The 25,096-nt window shown below is 49.9% G+C and overlaps 2 protein-coding genes and 1 long non-coding RNA gene across 8 annotated transcripts in view; 2 read left to right on the top strand and 1 right to left on the bottom strand.

Annotated features, from left to right (window-relative positions):
* Positions 1–6,807, top strand: part of GATA4 (GATA binding protein 4) — an 85,180-nt gene extending 78,373 nt beyond the window's left edge. For all 5 annotated transcript variants that reach the window (XM_082403584.1, XM_082403585.1, XM_082403586.1 and 2 more), the window contains exon 7: positions 225–6,807. In XM_082403584.1, the coding sequence (XP_082259710.1) occupies positions 225–407 (183 nt within the window). In that variant the 3' untranslated portion in view covers positions 408–6,807. The remainder of the gene's footprint in view (positions 1–224) is intronic.
* A 3,609-nt stretch (positions 6,808–10,416) lies between these two features.
* On the top strand, positions 10,417–25,015 carry NEIL2 (nei like DNA glycosylase 2). Of its 2 annotated transcripts, XM_082403598.1 has the most exons (7): positions 10,417–10,568; positions 12,465–12,604; positions 17,926–18,260; positions 22,309–22,508; positions 23,966–24,264; positions 24,523–24,627; positions 24,911–25,015. In XM_082403598.1, the coding sequence occupies exons 2-7, from the start codon at positions 12,467–12,469 to the stop codon at positions 24,923–24,925; spliced, it is 1,092 nt and encodes a 363-aa protein (XP_082259724.1). In that variant the 5' UTR covers positions 10,417–10,568; positions 12,465–12,466; the 3' UTR covers positions 24,926–25,015. The 2 variants fall into 2 exon arrangements, with proteins under 2 accessions (XP_082259724.1, XP_082259723.1); XM_082403597.1 differs by having other exon boundaries at positions 10,419–10,568; positions 24,523–25,015.
* On the bottom strand, positions 12,711–17,916 carry LOC309634074. Its single transcript, XR_014247836.1, has 2 exons — positions 14,096–17,916; positions 12,711–14,040 (listed from the first exon to the last, which is right to left on the bottom strand). It is a non-coding gene; the product is annotated as an uncharacterized lncRNA (long non-coding RNA).
* Positions 25,016–25,096: the final 81 nt, after the last annotated feature.

Here is a 25,096-nt window from a genome sequence, read left to right as displayed (position 1 = left end):
AGTCACACAGACCCCCTGCATCCCATAGCACAGGGGTCAGGGGGACAGAGTGCTGCCTGATGCCTCTCCTGCCCTTGTCCTTTGGCCCTGTCCTCTCGTCCCCTTCCTGGGGTGGGAGCCAGCCTGGGCACAGCTGTGGAATGGGGCTCCCCTCTCCAGCCCAGACCCCCTCCTGAGCCCCAGGAGGGATTCCACTGACCGCATCTCATACTTTTCGCTTTCAGACGTTCTCGGTCAGCGCGATGTCTGGCCACGGGTCCTCCATCCACCCGGTCCTCTCGGCCCTGAAGCTCTCTCCGCAAGGTTACGCGTCTTCTGTCAGCCAGTCACCGCAGGCCAGCTCCAAGCAGGACCCTTGGAACAGCCTGGCCTTGGCTGACAGTCACGGGGACATAATCACTGCATAATGTCACCTCCTTCCCTCCTTGGATTCCTGCATGGACTTGGGACTCGGAGGACAGCAGAGATGAGGCGCTGGGCCCCCAGGGGCCGGCCTGCTCTGTCTGGGAATGACTCCAGACAAGAGCTGGGAAGAAACTTGAAGTCAATGATTTGGTTAGGGGAGCGGGCGCTGGGTTTTATTGGATAGCTTTTCAAGGTGGGGGACTGGGGAGAGCGCAGACTCTGATCTGGAAGAGCCCCCCTTCACTAGGAGCATACTTAAGCCCCTTCCGCGGAGTTGCAGACTCCTTCTCATTTTCTGCCTCACCACCCCTGACAAGAGACGAGATGTCCTTCTCCCTTGTCTTTCCACCGCTGTGGCCCGAAATGGTGGTTTTTTCCACGGTGTTCCCGGCACGGGGGATCCGAGGGCAGGGTGCCGGGGCCCCTGCTCCAGCCTGAATCAGGGTATCTGATGGACATGTGCTTGGACGCCTTGGCCCCTCGGCGGGTCCTGCCCTCGCCCAACACTCCCCTTCCGGCTCGGCACACCTGCATCCCTCATACTGAATCTTGACTCCAGAAACACGGGGTAGGGCCAGTGTTACCGGATGCTCCGTGGGGAGATGGAGGAGGGGCCGCTTCTCCCTCCGCAGAGTGGCTTCGGCAAACTCACAATCTGGCAACCTCGCCTCCCCGCAAGTTCCTTCCGCGGCTAAAATCGCTCCTTCTCTTCATCCCCGAGGCCTCTTAAAATAAGCGCCCCTCCACTGCTCTCGGTGATTCAGCTCTGCCCGCAGCTTGAACACGTCCCCAAATCCTTCCACCCCATCACGCTCAGGGGGGTCCTGAGTAAGAACAAAAACGGTTCTGGTGCTGAAGCAAGTTTGACTAGCATTCATCCAAGACTTGAGATCCTTCTGGAGAGGATGTCTAGTGGACACCATCGCCGGGCCTGGGGCTGCGCTGCGTGGGGCGGGCTTGTCAGCCTGGAATTTGCGCATGCGCCATGGTACCGCGGAGACGCGTCTGTTGCCGGGACTGCGGGCCGAGTGCAGCCGAGGGGCGCAGCGCCTGCACGCACGTTCTTTCTCCAGCAGCAATCTTTTGTCCAGGAGGCCAGATGCTAGGGATTTCTCAACATAAATTCAAACCAACACTACACAACTCATGGAAGAAAGACGACGAGTGATGAGAGAAGACACCGGGCGGGCGGCCGTGGCGGGGTGGGGGGGCCCTTCCCACTCTCGCGGGCTGGGAATCGGCCTCCTCTCCACGTTGCTGTCTCTGCCCGTGGCCCTGGGCTCACGAAGACGCTTCCTTCCGTGTCCTGGCTGCCAACAGAATGTAGCTGACTGGCCTTCCTCTGTGCTACTCCAAACACCCAGCCCCCAGCCCAAATCCTCCTGGCGGTAGCAGAGAGTATCTTTAAACCCAGGTTCTGTTTTAATCATCATTTACATCGCTTTCTTCTAAGAAAGCCGCCTTCGTATACCTTCCTTAACCCACAAACCTGCTAACGTTGTCTTAAGGTGAAATGGCTGTAAAATCAGTATTTAACTAATAAATTTATCTGTATTCCTCTTTCCCTTCTCCTCCTCCCTCTGAGGTCTTTCCTGGGAGGTTCGCTGCTGCCGTTTGCAAGGCAGCCCTGAGCCACTGAGGCCCCTTTGCTGATGCGCTCACAGGCTGCGTCTGAATCGTATCTCCCTTCATTCCTTTCGGCAGTTGGCTGAGGCTTCCTCTGTGTGTGACGGGAGCTAGTGACAAGGACTAGCTTCTGACCTTGACAGGTAACCTCTAGGCTTGGTTTCCTAGGAGAGGGTTGGACCAGCCCTTAACTAAATTTCCTGTGGCCCAGAAGTTGCCTCCCAACGAAGGGGGCATTTTTAGACCTCCCCTCGGGTACACCAGTGGCTGGAGCGTGAGGCAGAGCTGCCGGGCCGTGGTCTCTCCAGCCCTCCAGGTTTGAGACGTGCGCAAGACGTGCTCTGCCAGCTTCTCCTTTCTGGTTTGATCCAAGCAAGCCCCTGGAGGGGCTCAGTGGTGCTCCACACCAGTGGCACAGAAGGTGAAAATTTCTCCTTTGTCCATTTTGTCTTCACTTTCTTAGTCTACAGAATTGCTTAATTGCTTCATCTTAAAAGTGAGGTGGGGTTGAAGGGAGTGGCCCTAAGGCCTGTGGAACGGAACCCAGACAGGCAAATCCACCCCCACTGAGAATTGTTGGCAGTAGTTTCCTGCCTCTCAGCTGGCTTATGCCAAACCCAGTGGGCAACTGGCGGCCTTTGACCTTTCACAACACCCTTGTTATTTTTGAGCAGGTAAGGGGAAAAAAAAACTATAACAACCATTCTTCTATGTAAAATCGGAAAAGCCTTTTAAGAAATAGCCAAAGCTATTCAACACAGCTACCATCCAAAGGGATGAGTAACCGATAACTCTAGCAAAGAATAAAAAAAGAGATTCAAAACCAAAAATAAAATCTACCAGGATTTATGTTGGCCTTGGGGAGGACGTGTTTTCTGATGATGAAGTCTTTGCTGAGAACATTTTTGCCACTTCCCGTTAGGAATGGTTTTCAGAAGGATATATATATATATGTATATATATATATATATGTATATATATATATATATGTATATATATATATATATACACACACACACACACACACACAGTACCAGAAGATTGACCTCATTCCTTATATAGTCATAACTTATGCTTCACCCCAGATGGTAAAATCCAGCTTGATTCAGCCTCCTTGCTCACCAGACTTGGTTGCTTTCCCAAATCAAATGCATCCTCAGAGTAAGTCAAGTTGCTACCAATCAGGATACTCAAAAGGATGCAATTCCCAGACGGTTGGGAAGTGGCTGGGGAGGGGGAGGAAGGCCAGCAACGAGAAATGTCTGGCCTAATACGGTGAGTGCAGCAGCCAGTGGCATGTGTTCGGGCTCAGACATCCCTCACATTCCCTTTCAGGCTCACCTCTCACTATGAGAAAAATTTTGAAGCACAGGTCAAATCATTTTAACAGTCAAGAGCATTAATCCTTAATATTTGACTTTTGGATGCCTTTGGGGCGTGAGTAGTAGCAGATTTAGCCATGATTATGTTTGGCTTGGGTTGACAGTAGTGAAAATAAGTTTATATTCACTGAACATGCATCAGATAGAGCTGGGCTGGAGTTTATTTGATGCGCCCCCCCTTCTGAGCCTCCAGAATTTACTGACTTGGATACTAGCACATGAGAAACAGCCATTTGGAAAGCTGCTTTTGGAGTGGAGGTGACTGGCTTTCAGTTTTTTAAATCATTTTCTGACATTGGAAACTACTCTTCAGCTTGCATCCTTGCCTTGCTTGAAGCTGGAACACAAACACGCCACCATCCTTAACAACACAGATATGTATCTTCCCCGAACCAAGGACCAGCCTCAAAGCTTCCAGGTTTAGCCTGGGAAGTGGAATCCATGCTCCTGAGGGCTCCCTGCCCGGGACACTGTTGCTTTCCGTTCAGTTCCTTAGCCTCCTGGGAGCACTGCTGCTCTATTTCACCCTGGCTCCTGTGCAATTTTTATCTCCCCTCCAGTAGCTGCAGCTGTAACGTTTGCAAAAAGACTTCAGTAACAAGGAGAACTAAATAATCCAAGCAAAAATGGCATTAAAACAGACCTAGTTTCTCAAAGTCCAGTTTTCTTTGGGTCTGTGCATGACTAGATCGCTGGTTGAAGCCTGGGAGATTGTGGGTTCGGTTTTACAGAAAGAGGCGATCATACACAGCTGTGCTCTGGGCTAACGGGAACAGTGGAACCAGGAAAAGCCTGCAAGGTACCGGGTGGTACTCTTGGGCCCCAGCTTAGCAGCGGTGGCAGGCCCTGTGCTAGGGGGTTTTCAGACCCAAAGAGGGAGCTTCTCTTCTTGAGTGAAGGGTGATAAATGAGATCCCCACACTCCATCACGCACGCACTCCATCCCCTCCCTGCTCTGCGGCGACTGCCTTCTGTCCTACAGCTGTGGTGGCCTCGCTTCACCTGAGAAATAAACATGTGACTGCATAGGTTTTTAACCAGATGTACTTGAAGTTCAAATCACTGGGCAGTTTGGAAGTTCCAAATCAGTGAATCTCTGATTGCAGGACTCAATTCAGATGAAGTTCAATACTAGTAAACGATACTAGTGAACACTACCAGTAGACCCCTGTTACAACGAAGATATTGTAGTCTCTTGTGCTGCTGCTTCTTTAAGATAGATTTACTCAGATGAATTGGGTTGTAATTAGACATGTGAAACATTTAGCTCTATCATTCCTCCTCTGTCCTTTTCCTTTAGAACTCTTGAAAATAAAAAATTGAAAATGTCCGTTATTTCTAGGGTTCTTGATTATCTTAAGACTTTTGGGCTGGGCTGGGAAACAAAAGAGGTAAGAGTGAAATAACAGAATCCTAAACAGACCTTTGACCAGGACTCTGCTGAACAAAGCAATGAGTGATGCCAGCTAATGTGCTTTACAATGTAAAGCCGTTGCTTTGTACTTATTCAGAGAATCCCCCAGACTTCTCTGTAGTGGTATGGGCTGGAAACACTTTCAGGAAGTCTTCCTGTCCCCCCACCCCTTAACATCCTTGCAGATTTCCTTAATGTGGCTTCCAGCCTTACCACAGCCAAAGTTCCCCCTTTACCCCACCCCACCCCTACCATAGTGTCCATGTTTAGAAATTATTTTGTCTACATAAGTATTTGGGCTTTCCTCACTTTTTATAGATCAAAACCCAAACTGCAAATAAATTACACTTCAGTTTTTAAAAGAACAGAAAGCATAACTTCTCATCTCTGCTAACAAGTACTACCAGATAGTCCGTAACACTAAGCTGATTGAATTCCCGTCTTAGGCAGAGATGCTCGATTTAGGTTGCTCTGCAGTCTTGGTATGGCTATTGGATAGATGGTTACCTTGGGGCTTTTCTGACTATTTGAAAATGGCTCATGGGGTCCTATTGGGTGAATCTCTGGGTCCCGGGGGCTCTCGGAGGGGACCACTACCATACAATCACTTCCTGGAACAGATTCTGTACCCATTTCCACCCGTGCTTCTGCTTCCTTGAAAAGTAAGGGAGGGACTTCCCTGGCGGTCCAGTGGTTAGGACTCCACGCTTTCACTGCCGAGGACGCAGGTTCAATCCCTGGTCGGGGAATTAAGATCCCACAAGCTGTGTGGCATGGCCAAAAAAAAAAAAAAAAAGAAAGAAAGAAAAGAAAAGTAAGGGAGGAGCCCACCAGAAAGAGCCAGACACGGGATTCTGAGGTTTCAGAATTCTAGTCCAGGTTCGGCCAGTGTCTAGCTGTGGGACTCTGGGCATTTCACCAAACTGCTCTTCACCTCAGCAGCTTCATCTGCAAATGTTTTGGAGGAAGAGATCTTTAAGTTCCCTTTAAGCTCTAAGCAGTTGTGAGAGCAGAAATAATCCGAAATTATCCTTGCCATATCTGGTATCACGCAGGGAGCACAAGTCCCATGCCTGGCTGGGGCTGTCATGCTGTGCGGATGGTCAGGAAAAGACATGAAGAAATTCATCCCTGGGGTCACACTGAATTCCATCCAGCATCCAGGACTTTGGACCAGCAGCTCTGAAACCACAAGTTGAGCAAAGTGGCTCATCTCTCTCAGTCTTACATACTCTTGTTGGTCCGGATGAAACCTCAGGGCCCCAAGATTTGAAAATACTCCCTCTGGAGACTCTGGATGGATGTTCTCCAAGGGGAAAATAGTACCTTTATTGTGACCCAAGTAATGAGGTTTTAAAATGTTTCAGAAGCTATTCATCCAAATGAGCATTGCCTCTCAAAGTAGCTGCCTTGGAAACTACTTATTCCACTGTTTCAGCCACGGTGAAAACATAGGTTGGAACTCCCTTTAGAGGCTCTCCAGACCTGCTCAGATCAGCCTAAGAGAACCAAGCTTATTGCTTCTCAGCCACAAACAGAATTTGGGGGTCCCAAATAGAATTACATCACTTGACCAATTTTTGTCACCTGTCCTGATTCTAAACGCCCCTTCAAAGAATAGAAATTTCCCATCATGAAGAACTATTGAAGAAAGGACTGTAGGCTCTGAAAGCTGATTTCAGTGGAGGAAGCAGATCGATGGAAAACATTTTCAGGTCTTTTACCGCTGTGACACTGATGGGGACAGCATGCCATGCTGTAGTTGTGGTGTGTTTTCTTACGTCCATCAAATGACCTTGGTGTCTTCCCTCACTACCCAGCTGCGTTGATGAGGTTTGAGAGGCACTGCAGGTTATGGGACCGGAACAGGGTCCTGCTTGGAGAATGCTTGAAGAAAGTCATTTCTGCAATTTGGGGCAGTGTTTTTTGTTTTTTTTTTTAATTTTTGGAGTCCCAGACCTCTCTGAAAATGTAACAAAATCCATGACCACTTTCCTAGAAAGGTACACATATATGAGTGGTACCCATACACCACTCACAATTTCAGGGGTTCTATGAACTCTGGAAACTTCTCCATATTCCCCAGGTTAAGAACGCCTATACTCAGGCTCCAGTTTAGTCCAGGGCTGCAAGGCTGTGTTGGTCAAACTGATGAGGTCAGCTCCATCTGACCAGGGTGTCCTGGTACTTGGGACCCAGAGCAAACCTTGCCATTTAGCTATGAAGCAAAGCAGTGGGACAGTCCCAGGGCAGTTGTCAAGGCCCCTGGAGCTGCTCTAGGCGCCCCCGGAGGTCCTGCAGCCTAAAATCTAGCAGTTTGCACAAGGACAGGGCTGAGGAATTCCTGGTAGCCCCTTCCTTACAGGAGGGTTTGGGCCTGGGGTCTGTGGGAGTACAGGGGGGGTTACAGGACACGAGCTGCTAAGAACTGGGGGTAGTATTGCTGAGGTTTCCTTCCTCAGCTGACCAGGGCAAGTCGAATTGAAGGGAAATAACCCCACTAGGAAAAAGGATGCCTGGATTGGGATGCCATGCCTGACTCGTTTACAGGTCATGAGGGGTCTCAGAGATGATCGGGTCCAAGCCCTCTTGTCCCACCATCGTCGAGGGAACTTGCCCAAGGCCACAGAGCTGGCATGAGGAAGAGCGGCACTTACTGAGCACCTACCCTCACTAAGGAGGCCGAGAGTGGCATAAAGATACCTCCCTTGCAGTTAATGCGCTCACCATTTGGGGGCGCCGGCGTTCTCTTCCTTGTGGCCTCCAGAATGCAACAGCCTGATTTTCACACATTCCATCTGAGACCACCCCAGAAATTGTGCTAAAAAAAGCACCTGCCACTTACCGAGCACTCCTGCAAATCAGCTGCGCTAGTAGCTTTATACATCCATTAAAACTTTCCTATATCCTCACAACCACGTTTGGCACACGAAGAAGATACAGTCCATGGATTTTAAGTAGCTCCCTTAGGCCACAGAACTAGTACATGCAGAACCAGGATTCAAACCTGACTGCAGAATCTGAGCTTTTACACCACCCCCCTGCCTCTCCCAAAGAGTGGAAACCTAAAAGCTGAAAACCCCGCACAACCTGGAGTCCCACTCCAAGAAGAAGTCTTTCAACGTCTCTCTAGAAGTTGGGGAGAATCCTTGGTTCCGAATTCTCCAGTTTAGACATGATGAAAGAAGGTCCTAGAACCACTGGAAAATAGGGCTCACCGTCCACAGTCACACGTCCAAAAAAGAGGGGCAACTGGAATGGGCCCAGGGGCCTCACTCTCAGCCCTCCAGGTTCCCCAGGGGTTCCTAGAGACACATGAAACCTCCTCCATGTGGTTCAGGACCCCAAGCTCATTCACTGGCAATCTGATTCCCCACCACATCCTACTGCTTTTCTCCATCACATCCTTTCTTGCTTTAATCGATTTTCATGGGCATTGTAACTTTAACCCTGTTTAAGATGTCACGGGCACAAAAGGAGAGGGAGAAATCGGCTCCATGGCCCTTAGAAAACTGGGTGCTGACCCCCATAGTGCTGAGGCCCAGGCTCCTGTGGGCTTTGAGGTTGCCCGCCCCCTCCCCGTCCAGGACGCAACTAACAATAACTAAAAACATATTGATCTGTCACTATATGTCAGGCCCAGCGCTAAGAGATTTAGGTGAATCATCTCAGTAAATCCCACCATAACCCAGTGAGGTAGGCATTTCACTGCATTTTACAGACGAAGAAACTAAGGTATGGAAAGGTTAAATTACTTGCCCAAGCTCTGCCCACAGAGCGGTGGGATTTGGACCCAGGTAGTCTGATGCAGCAACAGTGTTCTTCGCTGCTCTTCTACAGAGTTGCGCTTCTGGAAGCTTGCCCTTTGCCAGGCAGATTCCCCAGCTTTATTGTCTTAGAATGGTGACTGCATACATTTGCACTGCACTTTACAGTTTATGAGTTTCGTATCTAAGATCTAATGTAGCCATTCATTCAAAGAATATTAAGTGCCACCAACTGCCAACCGCTGTGCTCCTAAGTCCTCACTGCTCCACCTTATGTCCCTGGACCACCAGCAGCATCTGGGAGCTTGTGGGAAAGGCAAAATCTTGGGCCCTGCTCCAAACCTGAGTCAGAATCTGCATTTAAACAACATTCCCAGGTGATTCATATAAAGTTTGAGAAGCCTTGCTTTGTGATATTTCCATAATAACACCATGAAATAGCTATCCCACTTCATGCTGAATAGATTCAGAGATACTGTGACTTGCTTTGTCTCCCCATAACTACTACTGAGGCAATATATGTAAGGAGCTTAGAATAGTGCATGTGCTCAGCAAACAACAGCTATACTGTAAATGACAGAGGTAAGCTGTGAACCACGTGGTTGCTCAACTCTACAACCCTTCAGCCTCAGAAGAGCCCTCTTAGGCACCAGGCATTCAGTCCAAGAGGCGAGGCAAGGATTGTGGCTCTGGCTTCCTTCCCAGCTCAGCCAGAGTCTACAGAATGGGGAGTTAGGGGCTCCAGAAGCTACTGTTAGGGTGTGCTTGATCCTACAGCAGGTGGCATCCCGTGGTGGGTATGTTGTTCCCAGAAGAGGCCAGGTATAGAAAGAGGGAGACCAGAAGGCTCGGGGGGGATGGCAACACCATCCCCTCAAACCTCATCCCCCCTCCAGGGCTCCTCTGTGCTGAGCACCCTCAGTAGCCCAGACCTTCCAACCTTCCTCTCCTCACTTCCTGCCCTAGCCGGTTCAGTAGAAGCGCCACCCGTACTGCTCCGGCTGGATCAGCAAGACACAACCTGGGGAGGGACTGGGCCTGTCTCCCTGGGCTGGCCAAGACCTCCCCAGGGCCCTCTCAGCTACAGTCCCTGGTGCCTGCCATCCGGAACAGTTTCCCCAAACTTCCCTGCTGACTTCTTGGAAAGTGCTGGCTCCCCATCCTCTGGAGAATTAACAACAATGGAACATTCTTATTTTAAAAGTCTACTATTTTATCTTTTTTATTGTCTGGAAAATTTTAATATTACCTTTAAAGCAAAATTTGCTTACGGTAAAAATTCAAATAATAATATTCAAATCATATAAAGTAAAAAAAAAAATCCCACCCTTTAAAAACTTCATGAGATTTCTTGACAACCTGTTTCCTTTTCACAATTACCTCGCTGGGCTCGGAGGCTCAGCAAAACCAAAGGCTTGCCTTTGCCTGACCACCTGAAGTTCTCCTATTCAGCAACTTAATTTTCTCTATCTTCGTAAGACAATAAACTTTCCAAAGGCGGTTTGCTTCTTCCCCACCGTCTGCTCTGACTCACTCTCTCTCCACCCGTTACCCGCGACACTCGGCATTGGCCCAGCCTCCAGCGACCTCCTTAGGGGAGGAGCTCCGCACCCTCACCGCCTCTCCCAAGGGCGAAACCCCACTCCCGCCTCCCAGGACAGAGCCCCGCACCTGTTTGGACAACGGAATCCCAAACCCCACCCGCGCAGGGCGAGCCCCGCCTCCTACGCTCACCGGGGGCGGAGCCCCGAGCTACCCCACCCCCCGGGGGAGGAGTCTCGCTCTACCCACTCCCCACCTCCAGTCAGAGCCGCGCTCCCCTCACGCCTCCCCCGCCCGCCTACGACAGAGTGCCGCGCGCATCCCGGGGGCAACCCGCGCGCACGCCGGGCGCCGGGTCTTCCACGGCCCGCGCGGAGGCGGTCTGCGGGCCTCGCAGGCGCTGGGGTCCCGGGGTCTGCGGGCGGGGAGCCGGTAAGTCCCGCCGCGAGTCCCCCTGCCGCGTCGCGGGACCTGCGCGGGTGGGGAGGGGGCGGAGCGGCGCGTCCTCGGCGGTGGCGGGTCCCCCCGCCCCCCGTCGGAAATGCAGGGCTTTCCCCAGCTTTACCCTCGTCACCTTGTTACCGGCGTGAAAACTCAGTTACCGAACGTTTTAGAAGCGTCCCTCATGGAAACCCGCAGCCCGGGTTGAATTTTTCTTTTTATTTTGGCTGTTTACCACTTTTTAACATTACCCCCCCCCCCCCGCCCGACCGAGGCTCCTGCAGTGACCGTCAGTCCCGTCTCTGCGTCCGCTTCTCCCCCCATCACCCCGAGAAGGCGCTGGGCAAAGCAGCCATTTTAGACTCTCCCCGGGGCGGGGGCGGGGGCGGCGGTGACGTGCTGAGAAGAGAGGACGCCGGCGACGCCCCCTCCTCCGTCAGTGTGGTCCGCTAGCCAGCCCCTTACCAGCCTCGCGCGGCTAACGAGCGTGCGCGGGGTGTCCCCTCGGGACCTGTGTCCCTGCGGCTTCTGATCTTTTAAGGCTGTGGTAGAGGCCGCTCGCTGCCCAGCTTTCCATTTCCATAAATAAACCCGAGAAAGAAACATGCCCTTGTGTCGAAAGATTTTAAGCATCAGAGGCATTTCAGAGGGGAGCTTTTCCAGAAACTTCCACGGTTGGAGAGACAGGGCACAGAGCTGGTTGAGGTTCAGGTCGGCTGCACGGTGGCCGGTCTTCCTGCAGCCCCGCAGTTTTGTCAGGAGAGCCTCTCGAGTGACTTGAAGGTCTGATTAGGGGCAGTTGTACTACATTTTAGTGAGTCTAAAGCACCATCAAATTAAAAATACGTATTATGGAACGTGCTGCCAATTAAACTCTGGGAAAGCATGGACTGTAAGAGGCACCGCCATTTCAGAGATTTTAAAATATTACTTAGAATTACTGAAATGCAGTAGCTACCACTGTGCCAGGAAACTGCTTAGTTCTTTGGGTTTTCATCATAACTTGCAGTCTTGCGCAGGTGAGGGAACAGGTGGATAAGTAGGGTAAGGGTGGGGGGAATGCCTTCTGTGTCTTAGAAGCTGGGGTGCCGAGCACTCAGGCTCAAACACATGAATGCCTCCCGCACAAGCTCGCAGTGAACTTGGATGATTTGGGCAGGAGGAGATGGGGGTCACAGGTCACCCTACATCACGGTTAAAATGGAACCCCAGCTGTTTCTCAGTTACCAGGGATAATCTTCCCTAGGTAAGCCAGATGTGGCCTCTCCCTGATCTGACCTGACATGACCCTGTGTCTGCACCTGCCATGATTCTGAGCTCTGCATTGTTGTCACATATGCCGTGCTGCTACTAGCAGGGTGGTCCTGGCAGGGCTGGATCTGCATCTGTGTCTGTGTCCCTTACAGCCTCCTCTACCTCGACCATCTCTCCACGGAAAGAGAGGAGATAAAGCAGCAGCAGTGGGCTGGAATGATTGCTTTGGGGAGGCAGAAGGAGGACAGAGAAAGCCTGGAGATGAGTTAGGGACCACAGTCCAGGAAACGAGTAACAAGGGTGGGCTCCCGTTCAGGCTGCCACGGGATCAAAGCGGAGGGCGCTTGTGGTGTGATGCCTGGCACAGTGTTGGTGCTCCTGAAGAAAGGCGAGAGGGGATGGGATGGGGCAGCCCTCCTCGGGAAGCTGGCTCACAGCCTCCCACACCGGGGCTTTCTCTTTGATCCGACCCCACCTTCCCAGCCACGTTCCCTTTTTGGCCGTATATGCTCTTAAAGTTGATGGCAAAAAAAAAAAAAACCCCAAAAACGGCTGCTTGGAGCTTGGCACCCATCAGAAATTCTAGAGAAACCAGCTAAGTCAGCGGCCTCTTTTCCACGTTTCTGCCTGCAGGGATGCCAGAGGGACCGTCTGTGAGGAAGTTTCACCATCTGGTCTCCCCCTTCGTGGGGCAGCAGGTGGTCAAGACAGGGGGCAGCAGTAAGAAGCTGAACCCTGCCGGCTTCCAATCCCTGTGGCTGCAGGACACCCAGGTGAGTGCAGCGTCTTCTGACGGGCTCATTCCACAGCTCACCCCAGCGGGCCGACTCCGTCAGCACACCCTGTACCGCCCCTAAATTTATCTCAGAACTTTCCATGCTGTCACTTCCTCGAGCCTGAGGCGAGCACGCTGGGACTCCACGCAGCTCCCCTTCTGACATTTCTCAGCCTCAGGTGAGCAGCACAGTGGCCTGCGGAACTATAAAAAATACATGTGCACGAGCTGGGTATTCACGTTCAGCGTCTGGAGCGGTTGTGATGACTCCAGCAGACTCTGATGTGCACCTTTGTTTGGAAACCGTGTTTCATTCTATGGGGCCGGCAGGGAGGTGAGGAAAGAGCATAGCCTTCTGATCTGGGTTTCAGCCTGACTCATCTTTGCTGTGAGCATGAGTCAGAATTCCCTAAGGCAGCGGTCCCCAACCTTTTTGGCACCAGGAACCTGTGGTTTCGTGGAAGACAATTTTTCCACGGATGGCAGGGGCGTCGGGGGGGGGGGGATGGTTCAGGCGGTAATGCGAGCCATGGGGAGCGGCAGATGAAGCTTCGCTCGCTCTTCCGCCCGCCGCGCACCTCCTGCTGTGTGGCCCGGTTCCTAACAGGCCGAGGCCCGGCCAGGGACCGGGGGTTGGGGACCCCTGCCCTAAGGGGCTCGCAGAGCTCTTTGTGGTCTGACTCATGCCTCCCTCTCTGGCCTGCAGTTCACCCTGCCCCAGATCTCTCTCCAATCATTTTGAACTATCTAGAGCTCCTCTCACAGTCCTTCATGGTTGGCGTGCTGCTGCCCTGCGTGGGCAGGTCTTCCTTTTTCTCCCAGCGCCACCCCCATTCCTGTCCCTTCATGTTACCATGGTAATTCCTGGTCTCCTTCTGGATTTAGCCTTGCCATCACATCCTCTGAGAAGCCTGCCCTGCCTTCTCTGGGTTGGAGAAGAGACTCTGCTGTGCTTCCCGGGCGCCCTATACCTCCTTTTGGACGCTCACTGCTGAATTTGTCCTGCCTGTTGAGTGGAGGAGACAAGTAAACAGGGCAGGGGCTGTGACCTCAGCAATATTGTATTCCTGGCACTTAACTGAGTGCCCGGCACTTAGGAGGCATTTGGTAATTGCCGGTAGAAAAACCAAGGATTTCTGCTGCTTCTTAGCAAGTTACATAACCTCTTAGCTCTAGTGTCTGCTAGAATTGTAAAATGGGGATAAACACCTACCAGTTAAAATTGTTGAATTAAGCAGACTTTATGCCTGGCACATAATAGGTGCTCAGTAAATACTAGTTCTCTGTCTTCCACCTTGCCCTTCTCTCTCTCTCTCTCTCTCTCTCTCTCTCTCTCTCTCTCACACACACACACACACACACACACACACACACACACACCAGGCTATAAAACCATTCTTGAACTGGAAGAGGTCTGTGAGAGGTCTGCTACACCTTCATGGGTGTTCCATTCTTGAACTGGAAGAGGTCTGTGAGAGGTCTGCTACACCTTCATGTGTGTTTTCTGCATTTGGAGGTGGGGCTCAGGGAGGGGGAGTGGTTAGCCCAAGCCGACCTAGCTAGCAAGGGACAGAGACTGGAGCACAGGCCCCCTGACCTCCAGGTCTGTGCTGTTCCCGTGAGAGCACCTGGACTCTTTGTCCAGACTGGCCTGCAGAACAGGATTAATGTCCCTTTGTCTCTGGGTCCCAGAGGCCGGGATCTTAGCACCTGCCTTCACAGAGCTGGCTTGCAGAAAATATTTACTCAGTAGCTGAGTGGACAGAAGAATGTGAGGCAGGGGAGCCTTGAGATGGATCTGGGCACTGGTTTCCCAGTAAACCAAGGCAGGGGTCAGTGTTGGGAGCCCAGAAGCCTAAGGGAGGTGGCCTTGGGGAGCTGCCTGGCAAGTGGGTCCCCATCAGTGGGCTCCCTTTTGGTGCCTCTGTCCGTGGGTCTTATTCTCAGGATCTGAGAGTTGAATTTGGAAGTTTGGACCTGTGTTCCTAAATGGGAAGCTGTTAGGTAACAATGAATGGAGGAAGGGAGCGTGTGATAAAGGCCCAGCTGAGGGCCTCGACATAGAAGAGGTCCTGTGGCCTGGAGAAAAAGCCTTCATGACGGAGATGGGACTTGAGCTGGACCTTGAAGGATGGAGGACTTAAGTGGGTCAGAAGGAGAAGAAAGGGCATTTCAGGTTTGAAAATCAGTTACAGATTCAAAAATGGAGGTGGGAGGGCTTCCCTGGTGGCGCAGTGGTTGAGAATCTGCCTGCCAATGCAGGGGACACGGGTTCGAGCCCTGGTCTGGGAAGATCCCACATGCCACGGAGCGGCTGGGCCCGTGAGCCACACTACTGAGCCTGCGCGTCTGGAGCCTGTGCTCCGCAACAAGAGAGGCCGCGATAGTGAGAGGCCCGCGCACCGCGATGAAGAGTGACCCCCGCTCGCCGCAACTAGAGAAAGCCCTTGCACAGAAACGAAGACCCAACACAGTTATAAATTTAAAAAAAAAAAAAAAAAAAAAAAATGGAGGTGGAATGAGCAGGGTGGGCTCGTGAGGCAGAGGAAAATTGGCTCCACTCTGTGCCAGCTGTTTATCTGGCATGGCCCTTCACTGTCCTTCCTTATAAGCTCTCCAGTTTCTATGTCAGGAATTATGTGTAATTGCTCATAACAGACTCAGAAGAGTGGCTTATACAAGTCAGGAGGGTTTTTTTCCGCCTTCCCATAATAGGAAGTCCAGAGGAGGCGGTCCAGGGTGGTGTAGGAGTGACACAATATCACTGGGGCCCAAGCTCCTGCTCTTCTCTCCCTGGGGTGTAGCCCTCATCCTCATGATGATGATGATAACGTGGCAGCTGGGATTCCAGCCATTACATCCACGTTCCAGGCAGGAAGAAAAGGCAGGAGAGAGCTGGAAACTGGTTCATCCATTTTAAAGAGCTTTCCTGGAAACCACATTTGACCATTCCTGCACAATCTCACTGGCTTCCCCATCTGTAAGGGAGGCTGGGAGACGTAGGTTTTTAGCTGAGCATGTTGACGTTCCTGAAATCGGTAGATTTGTTGGTAGGGAAGAGGGGAGTGAGGGATAGTGGGAGGCAGCCAGCAGTCTCTCCACACTTGGTCCCATATCATCTTCTCTTTTGTTTTAGCCTCTCATTTTGCAGAGCACACACTCCAGAGCTGCCTAAGAAAGCATTATGGGTGGGAGGTAAATATTGAGTCCTTTCCGCCTGTTAATGTTTCTGTCCCATCCTAGTCTGGGTGGGTGGGACATCTGGAGATCAAATCCCACTGCGTACTTAGACTTTATACCAGTCCTCCAATTAAAAAATATTTACAGCTTTACTGAGGTGTAATTCACATCCCATCCAGTTCACCCATTTCAAGTGTACAATTCAGTTTCTTGACACAGAGTTGTGCAACCATCACCATAATCAACTTCAGAACATTTCATCACCCCCGAAAGAAGCCTTGTGCCCATTAGTCCTTTCCCTTTCACCCCAACTCTCCACCCCCAGCCCTAAGCGACCATTTTACTCTATTTTCTGTGCTACAGATTTGCCTTTTGTGGGGGCATTTCACATATTTGGAATCATGCCGTGTGTGACTGGCTTCTTTCACTGAGCATAATGTTTCGTAGGTTCATCCCTGTTGTAACCTGGTTCAGAACTTCATTCCTTTTAAATCCTGAATTCCCTGAGGGAAGGAGCAGAGACTCACTCATCTGTGTGGCCCTCAGCACCTAGCACACTGCCTGGCACGTTGTATAAACCCAGTTAACAATTAGAACTGAACTAACCATAGTGTCAGAGGAATTTAAAAGAGGGACGGCGGAAATTGCCGTTGTTGGGAAGGGTGCAAGGGTCTCCCGACCTAGGCCTTTTGACCTGGTAAATGTTTTGACCTTGAGGGTCATCTGACAAATATTTTCATCAGCCTTATACCAACATGGGTGAAGTTGCATCGAGAAAGTGTTGTCTGGAGCAAACTCTCTTATGCCTACTTTATTCCTTGCTCAGGTTTTTATGTAAGCTCAGTTAAACCATTTCTGATGTGTGGCAGCAAACAACTGTGCTCACATTTGCAGTTAAGTTATTCTGGAATTATTTAGAAAGATAATGCCCTCTTTTGGGGAGAGGGCTTCAAAAGACTGCTCCAGTTGTTAGTTTTTATACTAATTGACAAATTGGAGATCTCATCAGAACTGTGATCTTTAAGTATGTACCTTTGGTGGTCAAAGTATCACAGGCATTTCCATTATTAATGCCAGATGTTTCGGTTTTAATTCTTGGAAAGACTGCCTGAATTTCGGGTCTTGCAGAACAGGCTTATCCTGGAATCGGGCCATATACACATTACCTTCCAGGACTAGCAATATGAAAATAGAATACTCAGTAGCTGGAACATTCTTTTACACACATTTTCTGTTTTCATTTTCTTCTACTGAAATCGTACTGATCGTCATTTTTTATCGTGAGGTCTCTTGTGGCCATTCCTTCTATCAAATCCAATTTCAGGGGGGTGGTGAGGGCTACAGAATTTTACAGTGGGTTGTCTTTAGCTGCTGTCAATTTGTGGTGTGTATGTGTATGTATGTTGATTATTTCTAACAAAGAAAAAGTATTATGAATTGAATACAGGAATGACAATTAGTATTTACTTATTAGCTAATTCATGAAAAAATTGGGAGTATTTCCCCTCAGGTATTCTAGGGTGGCCCTGCATCTAGCGTGCATCTATTTCATTGCTGATCTGATACTTCCACTTGCTTCTAATCACTTTGAGAACCATGTACTAAGTGCCCACACGACTGGAGCAAAAAGCAAAAGGCAAGTCCCAAATACTCAAGCTGGGAAAGTTTCATGGAAGAGGCAAGAGGGGAGACATCTGCATTAGGATAAATGTCTATATACATCTCTTCCAGTCTTCCCCTTTCTGGGTAAGACTCAGTCTGTTTTGACTGCAGTAACAGAATACCTCACACCAGGTGGCTTATAAACAACAGAAATTTATTTCTCACAGTCTGGAGCATGGAAAGTCCAAGGTCAAGGTGCCAGCAGATTCAGTGTCTGGTGAGGACCCACTTCCTGGTTTGTAGACAGCCATCTTTTTGCTGTGTCCTCATGTGGAAGAAGGGTTGAGGGAGCCCTCTGAAGTCTCTTTTATAAGGGCACTAATCCCATTCATGAGGGCTCTACCTTCATGACCTAATCACCTCCTGGAGGACCCACCTCCAGACACCATCACACTGGGGGTTGATTTCAACACATGAATTTTGGGAGGACACAAATAAGTCTATAGCAGAGCCTTAGATCATGTTCATCTTTTTTAGGTCCATGGAAAGAAATTATTCCTTAGATTTGATCCAGATGAAGAAATCGTGTGCCCTGGCAACAACCCACTGTCAGCGCCTCTACACAAAGAGTGGAAGGAAGAGGCCGGGCACCACCAGGAAGTCTCTGACCAGTCCTCCGGGTCCCCAGGAGGAGACGATGCTGTCCCCAGTGGAGATGATGGCCTGCAGTGTTTGTGGGGAGACAGCCCTGCAGGAGGTGCCGAGAGGTGGCTGCAGGTCAGCTTTGGTTTGTTTGGCAGCATTTGGGTGAACGAGTTCTCCAGAGCGAAGAAGGCAAACAAGAGGGGTGACTGGAGAGACCCCTCTCCAAGGTAAGGCGTGGTTGAGCAGGCCGTGGGCTGTGAGTGTCGGCGGCTGTGCGGGGTCTGTGGGGTTCACCAGGGCTCCACTGTGCGGGCCTGGGCCGGGCTCTGCGGGCACGCTGGGTGGTCTCCAGCAGCCCGCCGCCTAGGAGAGAGAACCCGCTTCTCTGCCCACTGAGATGGCAGGTCGACTGTGGTCTGCACCCAGAGAGGGATGGGGACCACCTGGCAGCTTAGAGAGCGGGGAGTACTTTCCCAACAAACACAGCCCTTGAGGCTGGGAGGCCTCTGAACAACATTTTATGGCTTGACTAGTGCTCTCTGAATTTAGGGACAGAATTGCCCCAGTTTTCAGTCTGTTAATGTTGAGGAGAATATCAGTGCAGAAACCTCTATCCATGTTCAGGATTCTTTCCTTAGTGTAGATTCCCAGAGGAATCATTGCTGGTCAAAGAGAATGAACGTTCTTATGGTAGCACTGAGTTTTTTGTGTACTTCTTATCAATTTGTAGGGGCTTTCGGATCCTGTGTGTTATCCTCTGTGATGTGTGGTGCTAGTGTTTCCAGCCTGTCTGTGTCCTTTGATGGTGTTTGTGCCTTTAGGCATTCAGGATTTTTAGTTTGTATGTAGTGAGTGGTCGGTATTTTCCTTGATAGCTCTTAAGTTTTATCCTCTCGCTAAAGAAGGCTCCTTCTACCTCCAAATCAAAACACTTTTCTAGTTTCATAATTACATATTTTTTGATGTCCAGAACTACAGTCTTTGTTTATGGTATGATGTAAGGCCAGTAAGATGCTTGGGACTATAAAAATAACTCAGAGAGGGAGTTCCCTGGCAGTCCAGTGGTTAGGACTCAGCGCTTCCACTGCCGAGGGCCTGGGTTTGATCCCGGGTCGGGGAACTAAGATCCCGCAAGCCGCGTGGTGAGGCCAAAAAAAAAGAGAGAGAGAAAAAAAAAAACAACTCAGACTGGCTTGAATGGTGAGATCTTTTTGACTCACAGACAGTTGACCCTTGAACAACACAGGTTTGAACTGCACAGGGCCACTTACACGGGGATTTTTTCAATGGTAATATTACATTGCTACATGACTCACTCTGAGGTTGGTTGACTCCATGGATACGGAACCGTGGATACAGAGGCCGGCTGTAAGTTACGTGCGCGGATTTTCAACTATTCAGAGGGTCAGCTTCCCAACCCCCAAGTTGTTCAGGGGTCAACCATAATTAGAAGTTCAGAGGGAGTGTGGGCTTTGGTGTTGACGCAGGTCCAAGCCTTTGGCTTCACATTCTTGTGATTCTCCTGACTTTGCACTTTGCCACATTGTTGGCTTTGTCCTTAGACCAGCAGCAGGAGACTCCTGCAGTTCCAGGCCTTATATCCACACAAGAAAAGAGGAAGAGAAGAGAGAGAGGGTCATTTCTAAAGTTCAGATGAGCAAGGAGAGCTTTCCCCGAAACCCCCAGGAAACCTCTCATGGCCCGAAGCTGGGCCCGTGGGCTGATTCCAGACTCGGTCACCAGCCGGGGCGATTGGAACGCTCTTCCACTAACAAGGCTGGTCCCGCAGGCCTTCAAATTTATTGCCACATGGTGAACTCATGTCATTCACTTATATTTGAATCTCTTCCTGTCAAGTTATAACTCCTTCCATGTTGCATATTTTGCTTTGGCTGCCGCGCCCCCTTTTTTTCTTTATTAGGCTTGCCTGAGTTTTATCTACTTTGTAGGTCCTTCAAATAAATAATAATAGTTGTGTATACTATCCATATGGAAGAGTATTTCCTAATTTTTCAAGTCTTTGAGTATTTGGGGTCATTTTTTTGGGGTTTTTTTTGTTGTTTTAATTTTTTTATTGGATTATGATCAGGGTGGCAGCCTGTAAATTTTCTACTTTTGGCATCCAGATTTGCAGCCAAACACATAATTGATCTTTGCTTACATTTTGTGTACATAAATGAAGATAGAATGTTCATTAAAAGTAAAACATTCTGACAAAAACCAACCAAACAAAAAAAGAAAAACATTCTGTAAATGTTAAGAGCAGGTTATTGTTTTGATAGCTCAGATTTTCTCTGTTTTTGCTTATTTTTTTTGGTTTAATATGCAAAACTTGGGAAGAGGAGCATTGAAGTCCCCCAGGCTAGTTGTGGTTTTATAGAGTTTCTCCTTGTCTTTCGTGTTTGTTTCTGTGTTTTGCTGCCCTTGCTCCCAGGCATCAGGGTCCCTGACTCTCAAAGGTTCTTTGCAGCTTCATTATTAAACAGTCCTGGACCCTCTCTCTGCCCTTAGCCCTAATTCTGCTTCTCTTGATGTTAACAATGCCGCTCTGTGTTTGGTGGCTCACCCCCTGGTCTTTTTTCCACTTAGTTGTAGGTCTGTTTTTTCACTTAGTTGTAGGTCTGTTTTTTCACTTATTTTAGGTATGCTTGTTATAAACAGTAAATAGCAGGCTTTTGTATCTCTTTAAAGTCAGACGCAAACTCCTTGTTTTGAAATGGGGTAACTGTGCTATTTGGATTTTCTTTCATTTGTAGTTTTATTGTCCCTTGTTTTCTTCTTTTCTGTTGGATTTATCACATTTCTTTTCTTCCTTTTTTTTTTTTTAAATTAATTTTATCTTTGGCTGCGTTGGGTCTTCGTTGCTGCGCGCGGGCTTTCTCTAGTTGTGGCGAGCGAGGGCTACTCTTTGTTGCGGTGCGCGGGCTTCTCATTGTGGTGGCTTCTCTTGTTGTGGCTCGCGGGCTCTAGAGCGCAGGCTCAGTAGTTGTGGCGCACGGGCTTAGTTGCCCCGCAGCATGTGGCATCTTCCCGGACCAGGGCTCGAACCTGTGTCCCCTGCATTGGCAGGCGGATTCTTAACCACTCTGCAACCAGGGAAGTCTCTTTTCTTCCTTTTTTTTTTTTTTTAAACCTCTGTTAATTTGGAAGTACTGCTATTCATCTTTATTCCTTTGGTAATAATATTATCTTTAAATGATATCTGTTTTTTTCCCTGAGTTAATAACTATCAAATTTTTAATAGCATTAAATTAATAATCTTCTCCCTTATTATTAACACTGATATTTTGCTCACTCTCCTTCCCCCCTCCCTCTGAGATGAGACCTTTAAAATATTTCTTCTTCTGTACTTTCCTGTCATTTCTACCCCATCTCTTGTGTCTGCTGAGATAGTTTAGAATTTTAGTTCCAGATTGTTAATTAACTACATTGTTAGTTATGTATAATTAAATTAATTAATATTAAAAACACACTAATGTAGGTGTCTTTTTGTTCTGAGAATCTTTTCCTCACACTTGGATTACAGATGCACTGTTAACGATTGCAGGCCACTCGGATCTCACAATAGACGTGACAGAGTCCAGTGCTAATCTTTCCATCCGTCCTTTCCATCTCCCCTCATCTTGAGATCCTTGCTGATTTAATTTCCGTTGGGATGTACTTTTCCTTGAGTAATTACCTCAGGTACTATGCGTAGGTGTTTTTCTGAGTCCTGTTCCTCTCAAGCTGTCCCTTTACTTTCACATAAGATACCACCCAGGTCAGATACGTGAGTCTTGGAGTCCAGCTGCAGCCCGAGTCTCTCCCCTTACAGAGTAACCCGTTATTGCTTCTCAGGGTTCATGAGGTTTCTCCTGTGTCCCTGGAATTCAGGAAGCCCGGGGAGGGGCGGTGTGTGTATGTGTCTTTCTTGGTAGGTCTTGCCTGGGACTGGGAGAGCTGCCTCCTTAGCGTCGGTTTCTCTGTCCTCCGTCCTTCACAAGCCCTGCTTTGTGCCATAGCCACACCTCCTGAACTTGAGACTTCTCTGTACGTCCCAAGTTGCCTTCTGCCAACACGTATTGTTATGATCAGAAAAAAGGAGAGAGTATACATTTTCTTTTAATTACTCCATTTGGCCGTGAGAGTTTAACAATTCTGGCAGAGCCATCCCTTTTCTCCTCTGGGACCTTAGCTTCCCCAGATTATCCTGAGCGGAGTGGGAGCTGTGTGTGCACGTGAGACCTGATGCTACTGTCATAGCCCTGTGCACTGTGACCTCTCCTCTCTTCCCAGGCTGGTCCTGCACTTCGGCGGGGGCGGCTTCTTGGCCTTCTATAACTGTCAGATGGTGTGGAGCTCCTCTTCCCCGGTGGTCAGACCCACCTCTGACATCTTGTCAGAAAAGTTCCATCGAGGACAGGCCCTGGAAGCTCTGGGCCGGGAACAGCCCGTCTGCTATACGCTGTTGGACCAGAGATACTTCTCAGGCTTAGGTATGGCTGATGGCAGAGGGTGGTCCCACTGACCGACTTAATGAAAAAGTCCCTCGTCCAGGAGGCAGGAAACTGGCACCCACCGCAGGTGTCTGATGCTGGATGATCACCTGGGCTCCTCGGCTCCACTTACCTCGTTTTTAAAATGAGGGAGTAGATCAGGCCATGTCTAACTTCTCTCCGACGCTCATTACATTATCAGTCGTAGTCGGCCTGATAGCCGCACTGGAGCATGACCTTCTAGAGTGCAGGGGTCACGTCCACTCCATCCTTTTTTTTTTTTTAATTTATTTTTTAATTTAAGTATAGTAGGACAAACGCAGACCCTGCACCCAGAGGAGCACAGGCTTCCAGGAGTGGCCTTTGGGGTAAATTAGCAAGAGAAATGCTGTGTAACCGGCTGTTGTTACAAACGATAATCAGAACAGCCGACATTTTTCAGGTGACTCCACTGTGCCAGGTTCGTGGGTTCATCCTTACTGCTCTTCCCCAGGATGGCCACTTACTAGTTTTCCCTTCATTCAGATGAAGAAACAAAAGCAAAAGACACATTGCTCTAAGGGCACAGCTGAGATATGAAGCAGGTAGTCTGCTGGCGAATTGTAGAGAGAAATTTTGTGTGACTGTGAAGCTCTTGGAAAGAGCAGCCTTTTCACCCGTCCGTCCATCTGCTCCACACGTGCCGAACGCCTGGCCTCCACCGAGCCCCTTCTCTCCTGAAGGAGAGTGTTGTTAGTGACCCAGCAAGCATGGACTCAGCCCCCTGGAGCTTAAGATAGACTGTGACAAATGCCTGGTAGAGGTTAAAGAAAGTGCACTGTTGGGACATTTTGAAGAAACTTACTGATTCTGGACGGAGAGGTCGAGGTTGACTTCACAGCAAATGAGGCAGGAGTAGGAAAGTAATATAATAATACCTCCTAAACACTTTCTATATTTCAGGCGTCATGCTTGACATTTTAATTAATCCTAACAGCCAGGATTTATTGATTCCCCTCTACATACCAGCACGGTGCTCAGCATTTGTACGTGTGTGTGAGAATTCTCATTTACTGCCCACGAAAACCAGGGAACCTCCCCTGCGCTTTACAGACCAGGAAACGGAAGCCTCAAGGAGGCAGGGAATTCACCAGGGTCAGGTAGCCGGGACTCACAGCCAGGCACTCGGGTCCAGAGCCCCTCTTGTTAATCTCTTTGCTGTAACATGGGCCACGCGTGAGTTTTACGTCATTTCGTCTTCACAACAACCTAAAGGGTAAGTGTTAGCAAATACTTCGCAGACGGGCCGGCTGATTCAGTACGTGGCTTGCCCGAGAGCTGCTCAGCCGCGCTGGATCTTCGTGAGACGCTCCCCGCTGCCGTCGTATCAGCTGTGCTCTGTTTTGTTAATTTTGTGGCCGGCTTTCCTTATGGACGTGTCCTTTTTCCTTCCCTCGCCCCTCCCTGCCGTCTTCCAGGGAACATCATTAAGAACGAGGCCCTGTTCAGAGCTGGGATCCACCCGCTTTCTCCCGGCTCACTCCTGGGTCTTCCTCGCCTCGAGGCCCTGGTGGACCATGTGGTGGCCTTCAGTGCAGGCTGGCTGCGGGACAAGTTCCAGGGCAGACAGCAGCACACGCAGATCTACCAGAAGGAGCGGTGCCCTGCTGGGCACCAGGTCGTGAAGGAGGCACTGGGGCCTCCGGGGGGCTTGCAGAGGCTCACGTGGTGGTGCCCCCAGTGCCAGCCCAGGTTGTCACCGGATGAGCCAGAGCAGGTGGAGCCCTCCTAGGGCGCTCGGGCCCCTTCTACACAGAGCCTTGCCCTTGAGGGACCGTGATGCCTGAGTGTCGCCAAAGGGGTTGTGGGCAGGGTTTGGGACTGGGGACAGGAATTGGGGGGGTGGGGTCGGGATGCCGGTACTGTTGGTGTTCATCTCACCGGCATTCAGGCTGAGGCAGTTTCCACAGGGTCCGATTTTGTTCTTTTCTAGTTTTGGTTAATTGTTCCTATCTAATTCCACCACTGTTGACAGATGAGGCAAATCGTGATGGCAGTTAAGGGGAAACCTCCCGGAATGACAGTGGGGCAACGAAAACGAGAGCCAGTGGAAGAGAGCTGTGCCAGCATTGCTTTGCAGGTGTTTGGTTTGGTTTGGTTTTGGTTTTGAAACATTGGCTGGTGTTAAGACCCTCCATTTGAGAACCAGGAAAAGGGAATTATCCTTCTTGGTTCCCCAAGAGGGATCCAGGGATGAGGAGGGAGTAACAGGAGAGCAGTGCTCGGATTCAGCCTCCTGCCTGGACCCTTCCCACGGGACGGAGACGCCAGGAGAAGGAGGGGAAACGGGGGGACCAGGGAGCTGGCCACCTTCCCGTTGTGTCCGTGGGCTTTAGGAAAAAGCGACTGGTCTCCTCCCCAAGGTGACGTGTTTGTGACTGTTGACGTGCTCAGCAGTGCAGGAGTCCAGGTGGTTAGCAAAACCTAGAAGAAACCAGGACATGAAAATAAAGCTCTTTGTTACTTTATGTTGTCATCTTTATTTGGCAGTAAAGGTTCTTTCACCGTACGTAACGGAGCTCTTTGTGAAGGTGCCGTTGAGGACTTGG

This window comes from Balaenoptera borealis (assembly GCF_965194805.1).
Source record: "Balaenoptera borealis genome assembly, chromosome: 8".
NCBI classification, from domain to species: Eukaryota; Metazoa; Chordata; class Mammalia; order Artiodactyla; family Balaenopteridae; genus Balaenoptera; species Balaenoptera borealis.
Note: the sequence above shows the minus strand (reverse complement) of the source record. Positions and strands in the feature narration are given on the sequence as shown.